The following is a 19,722-nucleotide window of genomic DNA, read 5'->3' on the forward strand; positions in this document are numbered from 1 at the left end:
AGAAAAGAAGGAAACTGCTCTCACAGTGCTCCACAGTTTTCATATCCTCAGCTTCTGAAACATTTAAGACTATTAACTTGCTGGCAGGCTCCCAAGGAATTTTAAGGCATCTGTGCCTGTGCTACTTATTTTAAGCTCTGTCTTCCAATGCTATGAAATCAGCAAACTCTTTTGACTTTCTCAGTAATTCCATTTCATATGGTTCTGGCTTTCAGGCAGATTCAAGAATGACATAATCGCCTTTTCCCACCCACAGGTTTTGCACTGTTGCTGTTGGTTACACCCTTCCACGTAATATGCAACATGAATCTTTGTCTGATCCCACATGCCCAGAAATGGAAGAGAGCCCAGCAAAGAGGACTAAAAGCACAGTTTCTTGGCTTTCTATCAATCTCAATAGGTTGAGTAAGGCTTCTTTGGGATTTTTCCTTTCAGTTAATATTACTTTAGCTATAGTGCAGTTCCTGTCAGTCCAAAGTCATGCTACTTCCAAAGGATGTGAACCAATTTCCCAATAAACTTTACCCCTGCTACTGAAGCAGGTTCTCTTAAATGTAGTAGCAGTGTTCCTTCTGAATTTTTTACTATAGCATTTATCCAAATTTATGCACTCAAAAAATACAGAATTCTTCATTTTCATTTTAAAAAATGCTGGAACTTGGCTAGTGTGCATTCGTAAGAGCTATTGCAAGCATATTTTGCATTATTAACAATATTGGATTAAGTACCAAGCTCCTCAGCAGCAGGAAAAATATTACACAGAAGAAGCCCTTTCTGGAGTTTGTTATCAACATTAGAGAATTAGAAGCAATTTGCAATACTGTCTCACTGTCCAATATCACAAAGACTCTCCTGATTTACCTGAAGACTATGAGAGTGTTCATACACAAAAGAAATATGGCATGCTAACACAGCATAGGGAGTATTCCTTTGCCCTTTGAAAGTATCCAGAAATTTTGCTTTTTACAGTTATGCTTTTGATGCTTGGTCAAAATTTTAAGTACTGCACAGCATTGTGGCTACTCTTAAATCCAGGACTACTGAGAGGCATTGGTTCAGGTCAGCTTCAGGGCAATTTCATACTCGTAGGCAATGACATTGCTGCTTTAAGAGCTGGCACTGAACTGCCAGGCAAATAAAAAGCATGTATCATGCTCAAGGAAACACTAGTCCATGTCCAGAAGAAATGGAGAAGAATGCATCAAGTTATCACCATAAAAATAAATGACCCAGCCTGAAAAGATAATGGATTTTCTTGTCTTCTTCGGCAATGAGCCAGTTCTGGAAAAAAACTACAACTGGGCAAAGTGAGGCAGTGACTCAGCATCAGGATGTGCAGTCTAAAGATAGAAGAGTTCTCATGGGACCTTGTCATAATCAGCCACATTCATAACTCTGCTGGGCCCTCTGCTAAGTTCAGTACAGCTGAAAGTCGTGCCTTTCTCTCACTCCCAGCAGTGAGGGATAATGCATTTGAACAGGTATCTAGCAGGAAGAAACCTGTGAGATAGGCTAGAAAATGATGGCCATCATACAGTGAAATCTACTGCAACAGGAATTGTATGTGAAATAGATACTGAGGATTATTTTTTTCTCTAGACTCTGTTCACAGTGCAAGCCAAAGTAATACTTTTGTTTCCATGATGAAAATTATCTGGCTAATAAGTTACAATATTTTTAAGAAAGGGCTAAAATGAAAATCCTATAAAATTCTACCTTGGTGCTGTTAAAAAGTCCAAGGCACTCTAAAACACTAAAATCCTCTCGAGGCAATAGTTAAGTTCTAAGAAATTTTAACAAATTGATCTTTCCTTTGCTGACAGAATAAAATAAAAGATTATTTAGCTGACTAAGGTCTTAAAATTTTAGTAAGTGTTTTTATCTCTGCCTATAATGAGATCTATTTCTTCCAGTAATGTAATTATTGTTAATGGTTTTTCTGATACTAAGAAAGGAAACTGATTTTAGCTGCAGTGGAATTGTAGTTATTTAAAACATTAAATTCACCCATTCACATCAACAGTGACATGAGACATTTTAGTTTGTCATTTATAACATTACACAAGCACTTTCAAAAATCTTCCACACACTATATATTTTTACGACACATAAAGACAAGAGTAGCTATGAAAGTATCCAACTTCTACCATTACCTCATGGCAAAAAGATGGTATTTCTCTAGAAAAATGGTAAGAGTCTTTCTAAACAGACAGGTAGAAGGTATATGTCATGATAGGCTATATCAATTGATATTTTATTTCTGGAGCATTTCAAGGGTAAAAATCTGAAGTGCTTATCCAACCTTCCCTAACAACGTTACCTGTGGGAACACTTGGGGCTAGAATCATCACCCCACACTGGTCAGTCTTAACGGGAACCAAAGTCTGAACTGCTGGCTAGAGCTGAGCATACAAAATAAACATTTCCTCTGCTGAGTTTAACACTCATGTCATTAGGAGGTCTGCTTTTCTATAATATTCTCAAAAATTATTGTTAAGAATTTTGCAAAAACAAAACGTACACTTACTTAGCAGCATATTCACACAAAGCTAAAGCCATTTTTTTTAAAAAATACCCAGTTAATCAAGAAAATCTCAGATCATCCACCCACACATCAGAACAACTTACATTGAAAATAGTACATTGTAATGAGTGACTCATGACTAACTGTATTCCATACTGGACACGTAAAAACTGTATTTGTCAAAATAATTATTACTGTTAAAGCCATGTTCTCCTTGCTCTGTTTTTAAAATTCCCTCATGTGCAGCACAAACACTCCTGCATTTAAAAGAGTTTAGTTGTCAGATTTCAAAAGATCAAAATAAAATAAAGTAAAACAAGCCTTTGGAAATGTTGGCATTTTAGTATATCCAATAAAAAGACAAATTCCTGTACTATACATATTTCATCAAGTGTCATCAGTGTATCAAGTGCTTACACATCTCTTTTCCCATTTAAATTTGCAATAAAAACTTCTACTGACTTCAATTAGGAAAGTAAGAGGAATCCAGCCTAATGTACTGAAAATCCTGTTGCTAATTTCCAAACAGTTTAACTGAAAGAGTATTCATGGTGCCTACATATTACAGGATATTATTTATTGTATCATTTGGTTATTTTTCATTTCACTGGTGACATAGAAGAGACTACACTGTGTTGAGTTGCAGCTGACATTTAAATGTTGATTTTAAACCATGTAAGATTTCTTATTTAAAAGAAAACTTGAAAGTTTGGGGAAAAAATAATGCTATGAATTAAATCAATTTTACTGTCAGTTTTTTCCCCAAAAACATTTTTTAAAGACTTTCTTTCAGACGGAAACAAGACTGTTTCATTCATTCATGGGCAATACTTTGGCTCCATGTGCATTTATATAAGTAAGAAGAATTTTGGACCTCCTTTCTATTACATCAATAAGCTTTTCAATTCCTTTTCTGCCTCCTTGGCTCTCCCAGTATATTTTGTCAAGGAACAAAGACTGGAGCAACTTCTCACGTAAACGGTGGCTCTTCAGCACTGAAACTGCAGATGCAGGGAATCTGGAAAAGCACGAAGAAATTCATCAGTTTTTGCCATTACTCTGAATTGCAGTATTTATGTTGTGGTTTAGCAATCAATTGTACAAATATAGGCTGCAAGTCAGCAAAGGAAGTCTATGCATGCCTAATCATATGTATGTTAATTGTATCTTTTACAGCTGTGGGATTACTCATACATTTTTAGATACATCCTGTCAATGTCGTGGGCCAATGATATTTATTGCAGTAGCTTAGTGTCATATCTTAGTGTCATACTCAAACTAGGAAGAAATTACCAATCTTTTTACAAAATTAATAATTTAAAACTTACTCATCGATTCCTTGTAGGATTTTGAAGTCAAGATTGTCCTCATTTCTGTCAAAGAAACCCTTATTGTCTATAAAGGCCAAGTGCCTTTGGTCATGCCTTCTCTGAACGATGTGTGTCAGGTCAACAGCATCCTGATCATCACATTTCAGCTTCAGTCCTTGCTGCATGCAGGAATCCTCCTTGAGAGGCTTGAATCCACAACAGTTTCTGTCTAGTCGATTATAGATCTAAAACAAAGTAGAGCAGAGTGCCAAGTGGAAACAATACTGAAGTACTTGGGGCAAAGTGTCAGTGTTAAGACATCGCTCTCTAACACAGCTGACAGGAAAGCAAGCTCAGGACAAGTATAATTAAAGACAGCAGTGAAACGGTATTGAAGACCTGGTCCCCAGACCTCAGGTACTGCTAGAAGCAATTTCTTAGACTGTGTATTTTATCTGCTTTATAGCCATGATTTGTTATGTCAGTAGAAATTTTTTAAAAACAATGGAACAATACCACTGTGTAACTGGAATAACGGGATGGTGAATACAATTCTATTTTCTTTCTCAGAAGTTTCTCTTTTTACATTCTCTCTGCTGGAGAACAATAGAAATAGCACAGTCTGACACACACAGACGGTCTTCATTTTGTGGGATCTATTAGACTAACTATGCAAAATAACTGGAAATACCAATAAAGTTTAAGATGGTCTAAGACCATCAAAAGCTAAAAAATGTAAGAACAGTGTATTTCTAATCACAGAGCAGCCTCCCTGTGGTATATATTTTTATGACATGATGGTCTAGACTATTTTTTCCCATGCAAAACCTCAATTATTCATCACACAGCACTTAGCTGGAAGGAATACATACATCTGGCCTAACTTCAGTGGAGTAAAAGTTACGCAAATCTTTCTACTTGGTCATTTCTATTCCCTTTCATAAACAATGACAAGGCACATCCAGAGCAACTGATGCCATTTTAGGATAACCATCTAATACAGGAAGGATAAATCACTCCTTGGAAGTGTTTCTACTGCTGTTGACTCGATGAGAGTAAACATTCAACCTTGCTACAGCCTTGAGCACACAAATAGGCCCGGATTGCCCTTAGAAGTATCACCTGGGACTTCCACATGCCACACCTTTGCCCCTGGGCACAGGAGCCCCCTTTAAGGTCAGGCAGTTCAGCCCTCCTCTGAGCCCTTCAGAGGAGGGGGTGTGTGGGGCTGGTTTTCTGCTTCTTGTTCTGCTACATGGATGTTCCTGCGTTGTTGCTTGAGGTTCCTGCCTGGCAGCCTTGGAGCTGCTTTGTCTATGCCTCACGTTCACTGGGTTACAAATGGGGCTTGTGGCTTTCACCATCCTTCCTGCTGGGCTGCCTCTCCTGCTGCTGGCTCTGCCTGTCCTAGAGCGGCCTTTGGCTCCAGCTCATCTTCCCAGAGAGCAGACCTGCTCCTGCCAACAGATGTTTAGAGAGTGGAAGTCTGGTCTGGTGCATATAAGACTTAATGAGTAACTGATCAAAGGTCAATCATTTTTTCTGTCCTTTGTTGTTTACTGATAACTCTTCAAACTGCTCTAAGCACAAAACCATTACTGTTCACATCAGCCTTCTAAAATTACAATTTTATTTTTGTAACATCCCAGCAAAATGAACTGTTAGGACTCCACCTGATGTAGAACTTTTTTGCATGTTGAAATGAAAAGGCCACCTCTTTCATCAAATGAAAGTCTGAGAATTGGGTTTGTTTTGATTTTGTTTGGGGTTTTTTTTATATGTAGCTCTATTACTAGTAGTATTGCTGACAGTGTTCATTTCCAAACATCAAAATCCTGAGGAAAGGAACAGATTTCTCTTTCTCCTTTCATGAGCAGAATTCATTATCTGAAGGCTATAGAGCCCCTCTTGCTTCCAGCGTTCTAGCTCCTGGGTTCTTTTATTCAACGCATCCAAAGGTAAAAAAGTAAAGTAGTAAAGCAGAGTCCTTCTAGAAAGACTCCTTTAGTGTATAGACCCAATTCCTTTGCACCACACTTACTATACGCATTAAATAGACAAGGAGATCATGTTCTTACAGCCTCTTCATAACATCCTACAACATTTCAGTGCTAAGACATAATGATGGACCACTCTGGAATTGATGCATATAGTTTAGCATAATTTTTTGTCATACACTTATGTACATAAGAGGTCCAAACCCCCAAAATTAAAGAATCCATTTTGCTTGAGTATTTGCAGAAGGCAAGTAAAGGTCAACTAAGCATTTTATATCCTGCTCCTATGGTTTTGCAGCATTTGCAACCAGGGATTAGGAAGACCTATCAGAGGTACCAAACCTGTTCTTCTGAGGGAATTACATTTAATAGAGAATACTTTTCCCCATTATTCTTTATTTCTGAATGACTCATGAAGCACAGATTTTATTTTTCTTAATAAAGAACCCCTTCTTGGCATTTTTATTGTTTTCAAGTTTTTATATTTTGCTGCTGATAAACTTTGAGAGCACCCAGATAAAATTGTAGTCTTTAAGAACTATGAGACTCACTTTCACACACTTTCTGGTATGCATGTTCTTGTCTGGTAGGCAACTGGAGATATAAATCACTCTGATGCCAGCTACTAGTACAAGAGTAATTTGTTTCTTGTCATGCGAAGTTCAATCCTGTTGTATCTTATTTTAACCAATCACTCCTTCTAGATAATAGTTCTATTATGAATATTAAAAACTTGCTTTAGAAGACCTTGAAATTAGATATCAACATAGAACTCAGGAGAATTTTTTAACTGTTGAATGAGAAGACAATGATGGCATAAAAACATTAACTCTGACATAATCTGTACTGTTCCTATAGGGGTGCTACTATGTTCAGCAACAGATTAATCCATGTATGACTTTATACCCATTTCTAAGCATTACTTGCTCATAATGGGACTAAAGATGGAGTCATTAAACAAGTGGCAATCTATTTTTAGAAAAGAATTGAATATTCTGTTCAACATAAAAAATGTGCAAAAATCTAAGTAAAAGCAAAATCTAAGACATTCATTCACTCTAGAACAGGATTGAGAAGAGCAGGGATAGGCTAAGCATAAGCCAAGACATGATTTTGACAAGAAATGTGACTCTATTAAAAACTGAATTATATGAACAACCAAATATGATGCATAAAATTAATGCTTGCTGCAGTTTCAAATAAACCTGTAATTGCTGCAGGAAGCTCAGTCATCTGGACCTGTCTGGCAGGTAAGGACAGCTTAAAGTACTGCCACATCTCAGGAAACCATAAAATTATCTTCCAGATGGGTGGCTCAGTTCAGGCCTTGCTAACGCAGGGAATGTCTTAATACTCTACTACAGAACTGCTGTAACTGTGGCCACACACAATAGCACTGGGCAGCACCCCAGGTTGGTGTTATTTGGAGAGCTAATGATGATGCACAGTACTTGCTCAAAGAACAGCAGATTTATCATTCATCAGCTGCTGCTCTACTCTTTCTTTACTAAGTCATTGGCTAGGTTTTTGGTTTTTTTATTTTAAAAAAAAGAGAATTATCCACTACAACTGTTACCTTGCTCCAGACTGCAGCTCACCAAAACCACTTCAGTCACCTCTTGGGGCTGGGGAGGTGCAGGAAGGACCATACAGTAAATAGAGATTTACAGTTCTGAACACAGTCAAGGTCTCTGTTTGGAGAAACAAGGAGTGAAGGAGAAACGGTATGCCTGCCTCAAGGTGAAATAAATCAAGGCAAAAGCCTTTTTCTTCCTCTTTAAAAAGAAATGAGTCAGTTAGGTTCCTGCCTGATTACAAACTGCATTTTGGATATTTTAATCATAAGAAATAACCAGAAATAATTTCAAGCTATGCAAATGCCTCTCTTCCCCATTAAAAAAAAATGAAATACACTAAAATTACTTCTTCTAAAAATCCTATATTTGCTCACATGACTTTTGAGGCAAATAGTTGTGTTCAGTAAACATTTTACCTGCAATAGAAAATCAAAGAGTGCCATCTTGGACCACTCATGATGATGGATTTCAGTACAGCCCCACTCAGCTTTGGGAACTTTACCATTCTGCCAGCATTTCTTCTTCAATAGCTGCTGATATTGTCCCCATGTTAACCTCACTGAAGAATGGGTACTATTATCTGTTGGACTCAGTGAGGAATCCCAGAGAATAACAGGACAGGCTTGACCGCCTGAAAAAAAAGGAAAAAATATCATTAGTATAGTGCAATACTGCCAGTTTTATTTGATTGTTCTTTAGACATTGCCTAAGCATTAGTAATTATACCATTTTACAGATCTGGCAGGACTACCAGCCAGGGACTAGTATCTTGACAGCCTTCGGTTAATGTGGTCTTATCCTACATCCATAACCAGGCACCACAGGAATGGAAGCATAGGCATAAATGCCTTTGGTGTATGAAAGACTTTCTTTGTTTGAAGCAAGAGATTAATGTACAAAATCATACACTAAACCAAATTATTAAAAAGTTTCTAGGTAGGTTAAAAGTCTACAATGCCCCTGTGAATCAACGATGTATTTTCCCTCTGATTCCAGTGAACTGCTGATTTTCAAGAGCTGGAAACTTATGTCAAAGGGGTTTTCTTTGCATAATGGATATAGAGACACCACAAATCCTATACTCAAAGTGGATTTATTTTATTATTTTTTAAAACCTATAATGTATGACTCCACAGCTCTGAAAGGATATATGAGAACACTAGGGAGTGTGAGCTTAGCATGAATAAACAACTTGACGAGTTTGGGGTTTTTTACCTAGATATGAGATCTGTTTTGTATAGCAGATATTTTAGCCAAATGCTTTAGTTCTTCTGTGTAAAAAATATTCTTCTCTTCCCTGAAACTAAGACAGAAGACTTCTCTTTGGTGAATTCTAGTGCTCAGCTTCACCGCGAGAATAAACCTCATCAAAGAATTTAAAATGAGCTTTTCCAGTATAAGAACTGATAAATATATTTCACACGACATCAAGTAACAGACATATCTATCTTATTAGGAAACTGTCCTTTTATTCCTGATGCAATGCTACTGCTGCTTAAGCTGCCAAGGACCCATGACTGACCGTGGCTTGTACACACTAAAACAAAGAAATACTTTATATTTTAGGGTGTGTAGACAGAAGATCAAAATATGTCTTGGTACAGAGAGGAAGAACCATTTAACTGCAAAGTTTAACTGCTGTTTACTAAAAAGTGTTGGAACACATATAAAGCTTTAAAAAATTATTCATATTCATCTTGAAGTTCAAAGAACTGAGTCTACATTATTGCACAATTTATTGCATAGTTAAGTGCAGCCTAAATTGTCTCTTTGTCTTCCACATGCCCATGGAGACAGAGACAGATCTGAAAAAAAGCTTTTAAAAACAGATGAAGACAAGAGGTCCAGGTCACCTTCTTCAGAAGAAAACCAGACAGAAAATAGCACATGGAAAACAGGTATCAGTGCCAACAGCGAGGTGAAAGCTGCCAATGTCAATGCTCCATTTGTAAGCAGCCAGGACTGTGAAAAACAATCTCCATACAGCTGAATCAAAAAGCAACTTGTTCAAAGGATGCTGACCGTTGTAAAACAACAGGTAAGAAATTATCTTTGCCTATTCCTAGCACTGAAACATCCAAAGTTCCATCCCCCACTCGTCAAACAAGCATGACAGGCCCTGCATGCAATCCAGCCCAAGAGAAAAGCCAATTCCTTTCCAAACCAGAATGTACCTGATCTTCTCCCTGCCACGGCTTGAACATACAAGGTAGTCCTTCCAAAGCCAAGCCAATCCAACAACCCACCACCTCTTTAACTTCCTTCCCAGTTGTCCAATGTTTCCTAGAAACACAGAATGTCCTTCCATTAGGAGCATCAATCTCTCTTTCTTTATGGTCAGTATTACCTTTATCAGCACCATGCTCCACACTCGCCTCCACTGAAAAAATGTGCTGAGCACTCCTGAAAATCAGGCTTCTCTTCTGCTGAGGTGCCTAAGTATTTAGGTAATTCATTTGGGAAATCCTACCCATTTCTCCAGCTCTCTCACTCTGGCTTTATCATCTACATTGTAGATGACTTTAGCCAAGTTAGGTCAGCTATGGGCTAGGCTCCTTTTTCAAGACAGTTGGAGAAAGTCTATAAAAGCATTGGAAATCGTCACCAAAAAAAAAAAGGACAGCTTTCTTCAGGACCAAATCTGGTCTATTATTTTTGTATCTCCAGTAACAACTTATGTAACTATTCATGAATTCTGCCACGAATTAAATACATAAACAGTTTGCTAAGAAAACAAACATCTCCTGTCTACCCAAAAAGGACATGATAAACAATAGTAATATAAATACTTGAAAACTAAGAATAATATCATGCCAGTTTCCATTAAGATACAAAACCATTTTTAAAGACTAGTCAAATACAGGAAATGTTTGCATTCAGAGGAAATGGGAGCAGAAAAGATGAGCCAAAAAAAAATCTTTCAACTCTGTAATATAAATTGGATTACAAGAATATGAAACAGCAGCTTCAGTAAAGAGCTGTGACTCAAATTTTTGATACTTGCACAAAAAACATGAAGATGTTGAATTAAAGCAGATAAGGGGTCTGATTCATAGCTGCATGACCCCAATGAAATCAGCGGAGCTTTTCTGATTCAAACTTCATGAGGATGGGGCTGAAGGTACCTCAACAGTGAAGAGACCTACAGCCACAACTGGGAAGGTTGAGTAAATTTCAGAAAAAATCCAGTGTATTCTGTGTTTCATTCCTAGTCAGCTTTATATATTAACACAGAGGGCTACTGCTTTTCTCTGGCTGCAGCTGCACTGCACTGAATCTCACCCAGAGCTGATTGGCTTCATTTTATTTTTATACACCATTTTAGATCTATATATCTACTTAACTATCCAAAGGCGATCTTCAAAATTGTACGGGAAGGATTTTTCAAAACTCATATTGAAACCATCTTCCTAGTAATTCACACATATTTTTGAATATCAAAATATTTCTAAAAATGTCTTAGCTAAGTTGAATAAGCTAACACAGATGAAACCTCAGGCTGTTGAGACTAGACCACCTCAAGGTACTCAAACTGCTTCATGTGCCACTATGTGATGTATCACTGCGTGGCTTCTTCAACACAGGCATCATCTTAGACTTCCACATCCCACACCACTTTGAAAATAAACTGCATGCTTCTAAACTACATGTGGTTAAGAACCACATTTTGCTCTTCCAAACATTACTCTCTTATCTTGTGCTCTGACTTATAGCTGCAGCATTTTTTCTAACTTCCTCGAAAGAAAATATTTTCAAACTGGCCCAGAAGATCAACACGAAAACCAGAAAACTTTCATGAGGTAGTTAAACCCTTTCTCCAACTCACCATTGTCCACTGTAAGGCAGTACTCACCACTGCCACATTTGCAAGAGGTAGTTTAGTTGTCCACGTATTAGCAGGAAAGGATAATTCAGTGTGGAAAATGGCATACAGAGCATGATTTTTAGAGTTTAAGTTTTTAGGGAAAATATGCGGACCAGAAGCAGAAAGCAGAGAGAAGTTAGGCCATTTGTTTTTCCTTCTTCCCTATGCACCTCATGGCAATGTTCTGTCCTGTGCTCATATGGATGTCAGTATTAAGGAATGCATGAAATGTGCATCAGTTGCTCTCTAGACTGTGGACTGTATTATTGCTTATACATGAACTTCTTTACCCAATAGAATATTAGAAATATGTCTGTCATACCCCTTTGAGAGGTACAACACTATATGGAAACATTTTAGAGTACTCTGAATGCATAAAGGAGTGATAGATTTTTATTCTTTGCCCTGACATTAGTGATTCATATTGCATAACTTTTGATGGGATGGCAAGAGCAGGCTGATAGCACAGGGCATAACACAGAAAAAACTAGGACACCATTTATGATCATGCAGAGGCCAGTAAAGCAAAACAACAAGTGCAACCAGTGGAGATATCATGTCATTCATCTATTTGCACTAAACCAACCACGAAAGGTCTTACTCAAAGGAAGAGCTTCTTGCATGTTTGGGGGAAAAAGGAGGTTCTGGAGATACAGTGGGTTCAATCTTGAGCTATAACAAAAATAGAAAAGGTGAATGGAGTACACCAATGCTTATTATTCTCAATTCTCAGCACAGGATGAAACATATTTAGTCAGACTCAGAATATCAGAAAACCAGAGGGGAAGAGAGGTAGCCATCAGCACGCAGTAAGTTCAGTCCCTCAGCAAGTGGTGCAACAAAACTGCATAGCAACAGCTATTGTACGAAAAGCTGAATAAAGAGCCCAGCCCCGCTGCTACTACCCAAGAAGCCAGGGTGCTATTCTTATAGCTGCCAGCTGAGACAGAGAAGCCAGCCTGCCCCAGCCCACAGAACTCCAGCTGCAGCTCAAGCCTAACAAACACTGCCATCGTCCCACCCAGCAAGTGCAGTTACTGAGCTGGAGGCCATGCATGAAGTCACTTGACTTAACTTCTGTGCAAAGGTCATTAAGGAAGGGCTGTGACACCAAGCAAGGTCACTTATGTCTCTTCTATTCCTCAGGTTAGGGTTATGAAATAATGAAGTTTCTTAGTGCTGTGGTGTTAATGTGACCATCCCAAAACTCAGACACATAAGGGTCACGCTCCATTTATTCCACAAAAGACAATATTTTATGGTTATTTCTTGGTGTTTTACAAGTTTGTCCTTCTTTTTTTATAGGTGTTTGGAGACATTTTTCACATCTTGTAGGTAGCAACGCAAGTAACAAATAACTGCTTGTGTATGCACAAAATCATGCTCTTTTAGACTGCTATTCTCAGCTCAAAAGGGCTTTTCCTACCTATACTACCCAGGTTTTTTACATTCAGTCAATTCATTGTAAAAGTATGAGAGAAAGAGTTACCATACCTAATTTTTCCATCCATGATGGATGATGGAAAGATTAGACAAACCACAAAGAAATTCAACTTAAACACTTAAAGGGGTTTACAATTAACTAGGGAAGGTAAGGGCACCAGACAGGGAACCTGAATACAGTATTTTGCTAGACTTTAAAAAAGTCAGTGTCAGATCTGTGGGAATAAGAGAAATAGAACCTGTACAGGGATTTACTAAGCAGTTCTTTGAAACTGCTTTTGACAAAATGAATGACAGTTTTGAAAAGCCCATTTTTTAAGATTTTAATGCTACATCAAACATGTCTTGTTGGATCACATCACAACTGAGGCAAGCTAAAGGGATGTGTCGGGGAGAGAGATATGTCAGCCCAGAAATAGTGAACATTCATACACACATGCACAGTCTCTAATCCTGCATTGCTTGCTTTCTCATGTGAATAACTGATTCACACAAGCCACTCTGTAAAAACCTTTACAGTGCCCACCTACCTTAACTTAAACACACATAGGTCATTGGAATGAGCTAATTGCTCATTTTATTTTTAAGAATATATTTTTGTTCATTTTCTAAACACAGGTATTTTCACATTATGCCAAACACACGCATGTAAATAGTAAAGAGTTCAAGTAGTTATTAGGCATCTGAGTTCCAGCATATTTCCCGGATAAAGAAATAATGAGGGACAAGGTACAGTCACTGTTCCAAATGCTCTGTTCAGCCTTTAGCTGGAAAAAATGAAGTGAGACCAAAACAGTGTTATTTCTCTTCTCATCACCTAGCAACACTCCTCTTGCAATAGGAACTTAGCCAGTTATGAGGAAAAGGAAATTAGAAGGCAGAATGACACACTCTGTCCCAGACAGTCCAAAGCATACTATAAGGTGACAGACACTGAGCAACACAATGCACAATTAGCCTAATAGCAGTTTTCCGAGGTTTGCAGTCTGTCATCTCTGCAGCCACACTGTGCAGAGTTCCCCCAACCGAACTGCCTTAATGCCTCATGACAGCTCTATAGCAATAGATCTTGCTCCTAAAAATAAAATAGGCATAATGTATCTTCCATGCTCTGCAAGTATGAATAATATTCAGAAGCCTCCAAACTGTTGTTCCTAGAGATTCATTCCCATTGTTGTACAGGCTGCCAAAGGGAAGGTTTACAAACAGGAAGACACTGGAGATCACGAGGTTGTCTTCCTGCTGTCAAACTTTACAAAATCATTCTAGCATTACGTTTCTTTTTAAGAAACACAGACTGATATTAAAGTATTTAGTACAAGCTGATTTCAAAGCAAGAAATGAACAGCAAAAACACAGCTAGCTACTTTTGCAATGATTCATTAAAATTAAAATGCTACATAGTCCTGTTGGATTGTGATTTGTGACTGTACAAAAATAGGAGTTACACTGGAGAAGATAGCAATGTTTAAAGTAGACTTCTAATTCAAATCACAGGTCTGAATTCTACCTTTAATTTCACTAAAGGTTAAAAATCAAATTTTGAATTGAAAACTCTACAGTAATCATGTAACAGGCATATTGAGAGATTTACTCCGTGTGTTTCTTTGGATAATATATAGATGGGTGTAACGAACCTCAAAATGTACAGCGGGATTCACTGAAATGTAGTTTGTTTGGGTTTTAACTACCAGAGGAAAGGGAAGCACTTTTTAAAAAATTTTCAGTTCCCAAGGCAATTAGTACCACAAAAGAAGATTCAAGCTTCTGCAGGAAGGTTCCCTACCCCTCCAAGTAGATTATCCAACCCCTTTCCTACCACCTGAGAGATGAATTTTTGTGCCAAGTTTCAACAGTATTTTATTAAAGTCAATTCTAGAAGATGAGAACTTTATTTTAAAAAATCAGAAATGCTCATTGAATCACAGAGATTCTGGAATCTCTTTCACCAGTTTCACTTCAGGCAGTCCGCACAATGTCATGCAATCTACAGATTGCTCTTTCTCTTTTTCCTTGTTCCAGACTAGTGTGAGGAAACTGTTACTGCCCTCAGCAACTCTATGATATTTGATGCAAACTTTGGGGTATTCATCCTTTGGACAGGATAACGCCACTGTAGAAGTTACACACAGACACTGGATTTATTTCCCTGTAACAATGGGGTTAGTTCTCGGGCTCACAGGAGTTAAAAGGGGGTGGCTGCTGCTGCCCCACAGCTAACATGGAGTGGGAAGGAAACCTCTGCACCCCACCTGCAAGCTGAAAACCATAGGAACGTGTTACCTTGGAAGAACTCTGATCTCCTGCTTACAGAAGGTAAGCTCCTGTTTAGCCCCAAGATCCGGTCCAAATGAAAGGCAAACACCTCGCTCATGTCGAGAGGTCTTTTGACAATTCCACAGCGTCCTTGATTACAAGCAGTTCCCACAGTGCTGGGACCTCTTGCAAATACTACCAGGACTGCTTTGTGCGAAGGTACTTCTTGAATGCTCTCAATGGGAGAATCTGCCAGCATGCGCATGCTTAGGATGTCATCTTTGCTCATCCAGGAGGGAGAGCTCTCACTGTAAATCCTGATATTGCTTTCCTCAGGCTGGAGCTGTGCCTTTACAGCTCCAGAAATCCTCCCAGGTCTCTGGTGACCTCTCTCCTTGATAGCCATTCCTTTATGTCTGTGTTCATCCAGTTGGTACTTTCTTGCCTCCAGAGCAATTGCTGCTTCCATTGTGCCTGCAGCATGTGTGGCCCACCCTGGCTGTTGGGCAAAGGCCTCTTCCCAGCCCATAAAAGTGGCTTTTGAAAAGTGTTGCCCATAGAACAAAGGGGTTGCATTTTTCTTCCTGCGCTTTGGCTTCACTGTGCCTCTGATGTTGGCAGGCTTGCTGCGCTTGGACCGCAGGGTGATATAAACTACATTGGGTGGCAGCAAGGTCCCATTGCTACCAAGCTGGGGTTCCTGGAAATTGGGTGGTGACAGGGTGCCATCCAGTGGGATGCCCAGAAAAGGAGTTTGAGCTGCATCTTGGAGACTCCTGGAATTGATCTTTTGATGTCCTCCTTTGTGCTGTGGTAAAACATGACCCACTTGGCTGACAAGGAATCCCAGGTAGATCACACAGGCAGCGCCCACTAGCAGATTCCTCCTTGTCCTTGGGCGTCTGCAAGTCCAGAGCCTCAGTACCCGTGAGGGCCACAGGCAGCAAATAAACAAGTTTTTGACTTTACTTGGCTGATCAAAAGGGGTCATTTCTCTAGTGAATCCACATGATGAAAACAGCATAAAGTCTTCTGTACATTCCAGCCAGGAGGATGATGCATGATTTCCCTTCCCCAATTTCTGTTTCTCCTTTTCGAAGAAGCTTCCAGCATGGGTGATGGACAGAGGCTACTGATATGCCTGGGAAAGTGGTCAGCACTAAGGATGCTGACACTCCACCTTCTCAAACTGTTGAATTCTTATCAGCCATCACAGGGGAAGTGATTGGCTTCAGAGAATGAATGGAGCCAGCTGCGTAAGCAAAGTTTACTGACTTGTAGTCTAAAAGATCTATGTATCTTCTTTGCAAACTGCAAAAAGAAAATAGTAGCATTTCCTTTCGTTACTCACAAATAGCATCTGTGCCTCTGTATTTTTCAGAGAAAAGAGGTTCTAGATGAGACAGTATGCATGTAGAAATTTTTCAGGATACATCTTTTACTTTCTCAGTACAGTATAAATCAAACACCAAAACAATTAAATACAGGCTCAATTTGCAATCTCAGCTGGATATATTCCAGCATTAGAAAAAAAGCCGGTCAAACCCAGATCATTATCTTTTTCTTACGAGACAAAGTCTTAACTAAACCTCATGTTATGGAAATGCTGTAAATGATCCAAATACGAACCAGTGACTGTAGTAGTTAAATATGCACATATTCACTAATATAAAAATATATTAGAGTGCCAATTTCCCTGGTTGACTATGAATATAGTTCCCATAATTCATAAACACACACTAAAGTTGAAAGATGGTTAATTTTCTTCACTCTTGTGAAGCCATAAAAAGAATGTAGCTATAGTTTTTAAAATAAAATGACAGTGGCTTATATATCCTTTCCAAGAAACAAAGAATAAGTGCGTATTGTATATATAATGCTATAAAAATAAAATTTCTTACCTATTCAGCTTGACACATCCTTTGTTCTGGTAAACTCCTTAGGTTAATAAAAGTAACTGAGCAAAAGCTGGCATCTAGAACATATTTCACTTTTAAGTATGGTTCACATTTAGGTATTTCATTGCAAGCTAAGAACTGTTGGGAAGCTAACTTTACTGAGAGGTTGTTGCATATGAACTGCTATAAACTTACATGAACCTCACGTTATAAAAAATACCCCAAACCAAACAATCCCACACACAAAACCACAGCAACTTCTATTTTAAATTCTGTAATGAAAAGTCCTGTGAAGTATGTGCCTTTCAAAAGTGCATTCCATCTATTTCTAACTCCTGAGAGCCCCCTAGTGCACTGCATGCAAATGTACCGAAGAAATTCCCTTTTCTGCATTTAGTTTTTTAGTTTCTTTTATTTTAAAATACCGCCCACCCCCTGGACTTAAGAACTTTTGGGAATCATATATTGTTGTGATGAGAACTGAAAAAGCAGATAGCGACTTTTAAAACGCTATTAATCTGCTACTAAACAGCTCAGGAGCTCATGAGTGTCTCCTATTTGTGTATGCCCATATTTGTGCCTTCTGAAGTGAGGCACAGTATAGTCCCTGTACAGCTGGAAAAGTTGAGGATGACAGAAGTTAAGGGGAAAGCTCTGACATCTGACTCCTTTCCTAGTCTAAGTATAAAATAATAAAATGGATATGTTCACTGCAATTCAAAGTAACGGAAATATTCTCCTCTTCATAGGTAACACTAAAGGAGAATAGACAGTTAAGAAGTTAGTTTGTGTTTCATATTAGTCCAATCTGAATTTATAAAACTTTGTAGGTGGATTTTTTTAAACAAGCCATCACTTACCTTTACTTTTTGTCTAAATATACACTGTCAAGTTAAAATTTCAGTATCCGTGCCCATTACCAGTAAAAGAGCCTTCCTATCATCTGTTTTTTCCAAATCTGAGTTTTTTAGAGGAATTGTGATTGTATGAAATATCTCCATCCACTTCAGTTCTTCTCTCTTTTTTTTAAATTAAAATCTAACTGATGGGACATATCCCAAACAAAGAGAATTTATTCAAAAAGCTCCAGACAAGCTGCTTGAGTTGGAAATGTATCACACTGTTTTCAAATACCCAGTTCCTGCATGTACACAGCACCTGTCTATTACAACCAAGCAGAACCAAAGCACAGTACATTCCAGTTACTAACAGCTCTCCCCTACTGTAACAGTTCTCTGAAATTCTCTGTAATCTATGTAATCTTTCTACTGTTACTCTTTAAAGATTATCTGGAGGAAATTATAAAAGGATATGGAGAATTGTTCTTCACTCCTCATTTCATTTGTAGCCTTGAAATCATAAGGTGGTGTACACACTGATGTACAGTGTTGACTGCTGGGGTTTTTTGAGGCTTTCTAAAGCAATAGTATTTCCTTTATTTCTCATGTTCAGAAGAGAGAACTCATGTATTGGTATGTACTTTGGAATGGATGGTGGTAGAAAATCAACTAAATAGAATACAGAATCTTATTAGCTTAACAGATGTTTGCCTCTAATTTTGGAATTTTAAAAAGCAGAATATCAAGTGACTTTTTTTATGTCAGCCCTTGTGGTGTACAGCTCCAGTGCCCCAGCAGATACCACAAAATAATGAAGGCTGAAATGACTATTGAGTTGTCTGGAAAAAAACCCATTTCATCCTGTTTCACAAGAAACAAAGAAAATGCATTTTGTTCAGGTGGGTACTATTCTTCTTTCTGGAATCATTCTAACCCAAAGCTACTGCAAAGCACTAAAGGGCACTACTGAGCAGAAACAGTACTTCTTCCGTGGTCATAAAATACTTAAGACAAACTTTCAGAACAAACAGACTGAACAGCAGTTGTTGTCTGACCAAATTCAGGCCTACATTACTTCACTTTGCTACCTACAGCTAGCCTGTAATGTCTGTTAGATTTTGTATTTGTTCCTTGCTCTAAACTGTACCTGTGATATTGCCATCAGCATCCATTAAACTCAGCTTTTCATGTAATTTCTTCATATACCCATATTTCATGGTCAGTGTTGTACCTTCCTAAGGTTAGGAATACAGGAATATAAAAACTAATATAGGTAAATAGCAATGAATGGAAGAGGGGAATTTAAGAAGTATTTTCTAGTCCTTCACAGTTGTAAGTATAATGTGTAAATGTGAATGAATAGCTGGACTAACTATTTGCAATTTTTTGCTTGTTTTTTGTGGTTTTTTTTTTTTTGTTTGTTTGTTTGTTTAGCTTTGAAGATCACCTCCACCTATACCTGCATTTGTAGAGGTTTTCTGCTGGTGCTGGACAAGCTGCAGACTCTGAAGCAGCTGGTGGCCTGCACTGCTGCCAGTCTTCCCGTCAGGCAGTCTCTGCCCAATTTGCAGAGACAGGTGGAATGTGCCAATGCCCAGCAATCACAAGGTCCCATGTCTTGACTTGTGTCAAGATAAAGATCCCTGGACACCTGAAAGGATGTGGTTACAGGCTAGGCTCCTTAATGCATGTGCTCTTGCTTTCTATGTGCAGGCAGTTCAGTGTAAAAGGTTAACATTTTTCCTAACACTTTTTTTTCTGAATAAAATAACACAACATATATACTTGCACTTTAGAATTCTTATTTTTTGCAGGCTACATTTGTGATTATCATACAGAACATTATTCCTCTTGGCTGCATTATAGCTGTACTGTTTCCATAGAGACGTTCTGCTGTTCATCTCAATGACATACGAACAGACATTTATGTTAAAATGATTGATAAATGGTGCATTCCCAGCTTTACCAAATCCATACTACTGACATCTTATTCTTTAGAGAAACAAAGTAAGC

General features: G+C 38.3%; 1 protein-coding gene and 1 long non-coding RNA gene across 3 annotated transcripts; one reads left to right on the plus strand and one right to left on the minus strand.

Annotated features, from left to right (window-relative positions):
* Positions 1-213: 213 nt before the first annotated feature.
* On the minus strand, positions 214-17,144 carry GASK1B (golgi associated kinase 1B). 2 transcript variants are annotated; one of them, XM_032109489.1, is made up of 5 exons: positions 16,874-17,144; positions 15,000-16,283; positions 7,825-8,039; positions 3,853-4,079; positions 214-3,542 (listed from the first exon to the last, which is right to left on the minus strand). In XM_032109489.1, exons 2-5 carry the CDS (start codon positions 15,994-15,996, stop codon positions 3,335-3,337), a joined length of 1,647 nt encoding a protein of 548 aa, XP_031965380.1. In that variant the 5' UTR covers positions 15,997-16,283; positions 16,874-17,144; the 3' UTR covers positions 214-3,334. The 2 variants fall into 2 exon arrangements, with proteins under 2 accessions (XP_031965380.1, XP_031965381.1); XM_032109490.1 differs by having other exon boundaries at positions 15,000-16,340.
* Positions 14,788-19,493, plus strand: LOC116444254. The gene is made up of 3 exons (XR_004240254.1): positions 14,788-15,032; positions 18,475-18,608; positions 19,144-19,493. It is a non-coding gene; the product is annotated as an uncharacterized LOC116444254 (long non-coding RNA).
* Positions 19,494-19,722: the final 229 nt, after the last annotated feature.

Source organism: Corvus moneduloides, chromosome 5 (genome assembly GCF_009650955.1).
Source record: "Corvus moneduloides isolate bCorMon1 chromosome 5, bCorMon1.pri, whole genome shotgun sequence".
Taxonomy (NCBI): domain Eukaryota; kingdom Metazoa; phylum Chordata; class Aves; order Passeriformes; family Corvidae; genus Corvus; species Corvus moneduloides.

Coding starts and splice junctions, on each gene's coding strand:
- GASK1B (XM_032109489.1), bottom strand. CDS start 15,996: ATGCTGTTTTCATCATGTGGATTCACTAGAGAAATGACCCCTTTTGAT. Junction 8,040..14,999: donor GAGATCAGAGTTCTTCCAAG/GTAACACGTTCC, acceptor CTTTTTTTTCAG/GCGGTCAAGCCTGTCCTGTT. Junction 4,080..7,824: donor TCTTTGATTTTCTATTGCAG/GTAAAATGTTTA, acceptor ACTTTGTTTTAG/ATCTATAATCGACTAGACAG.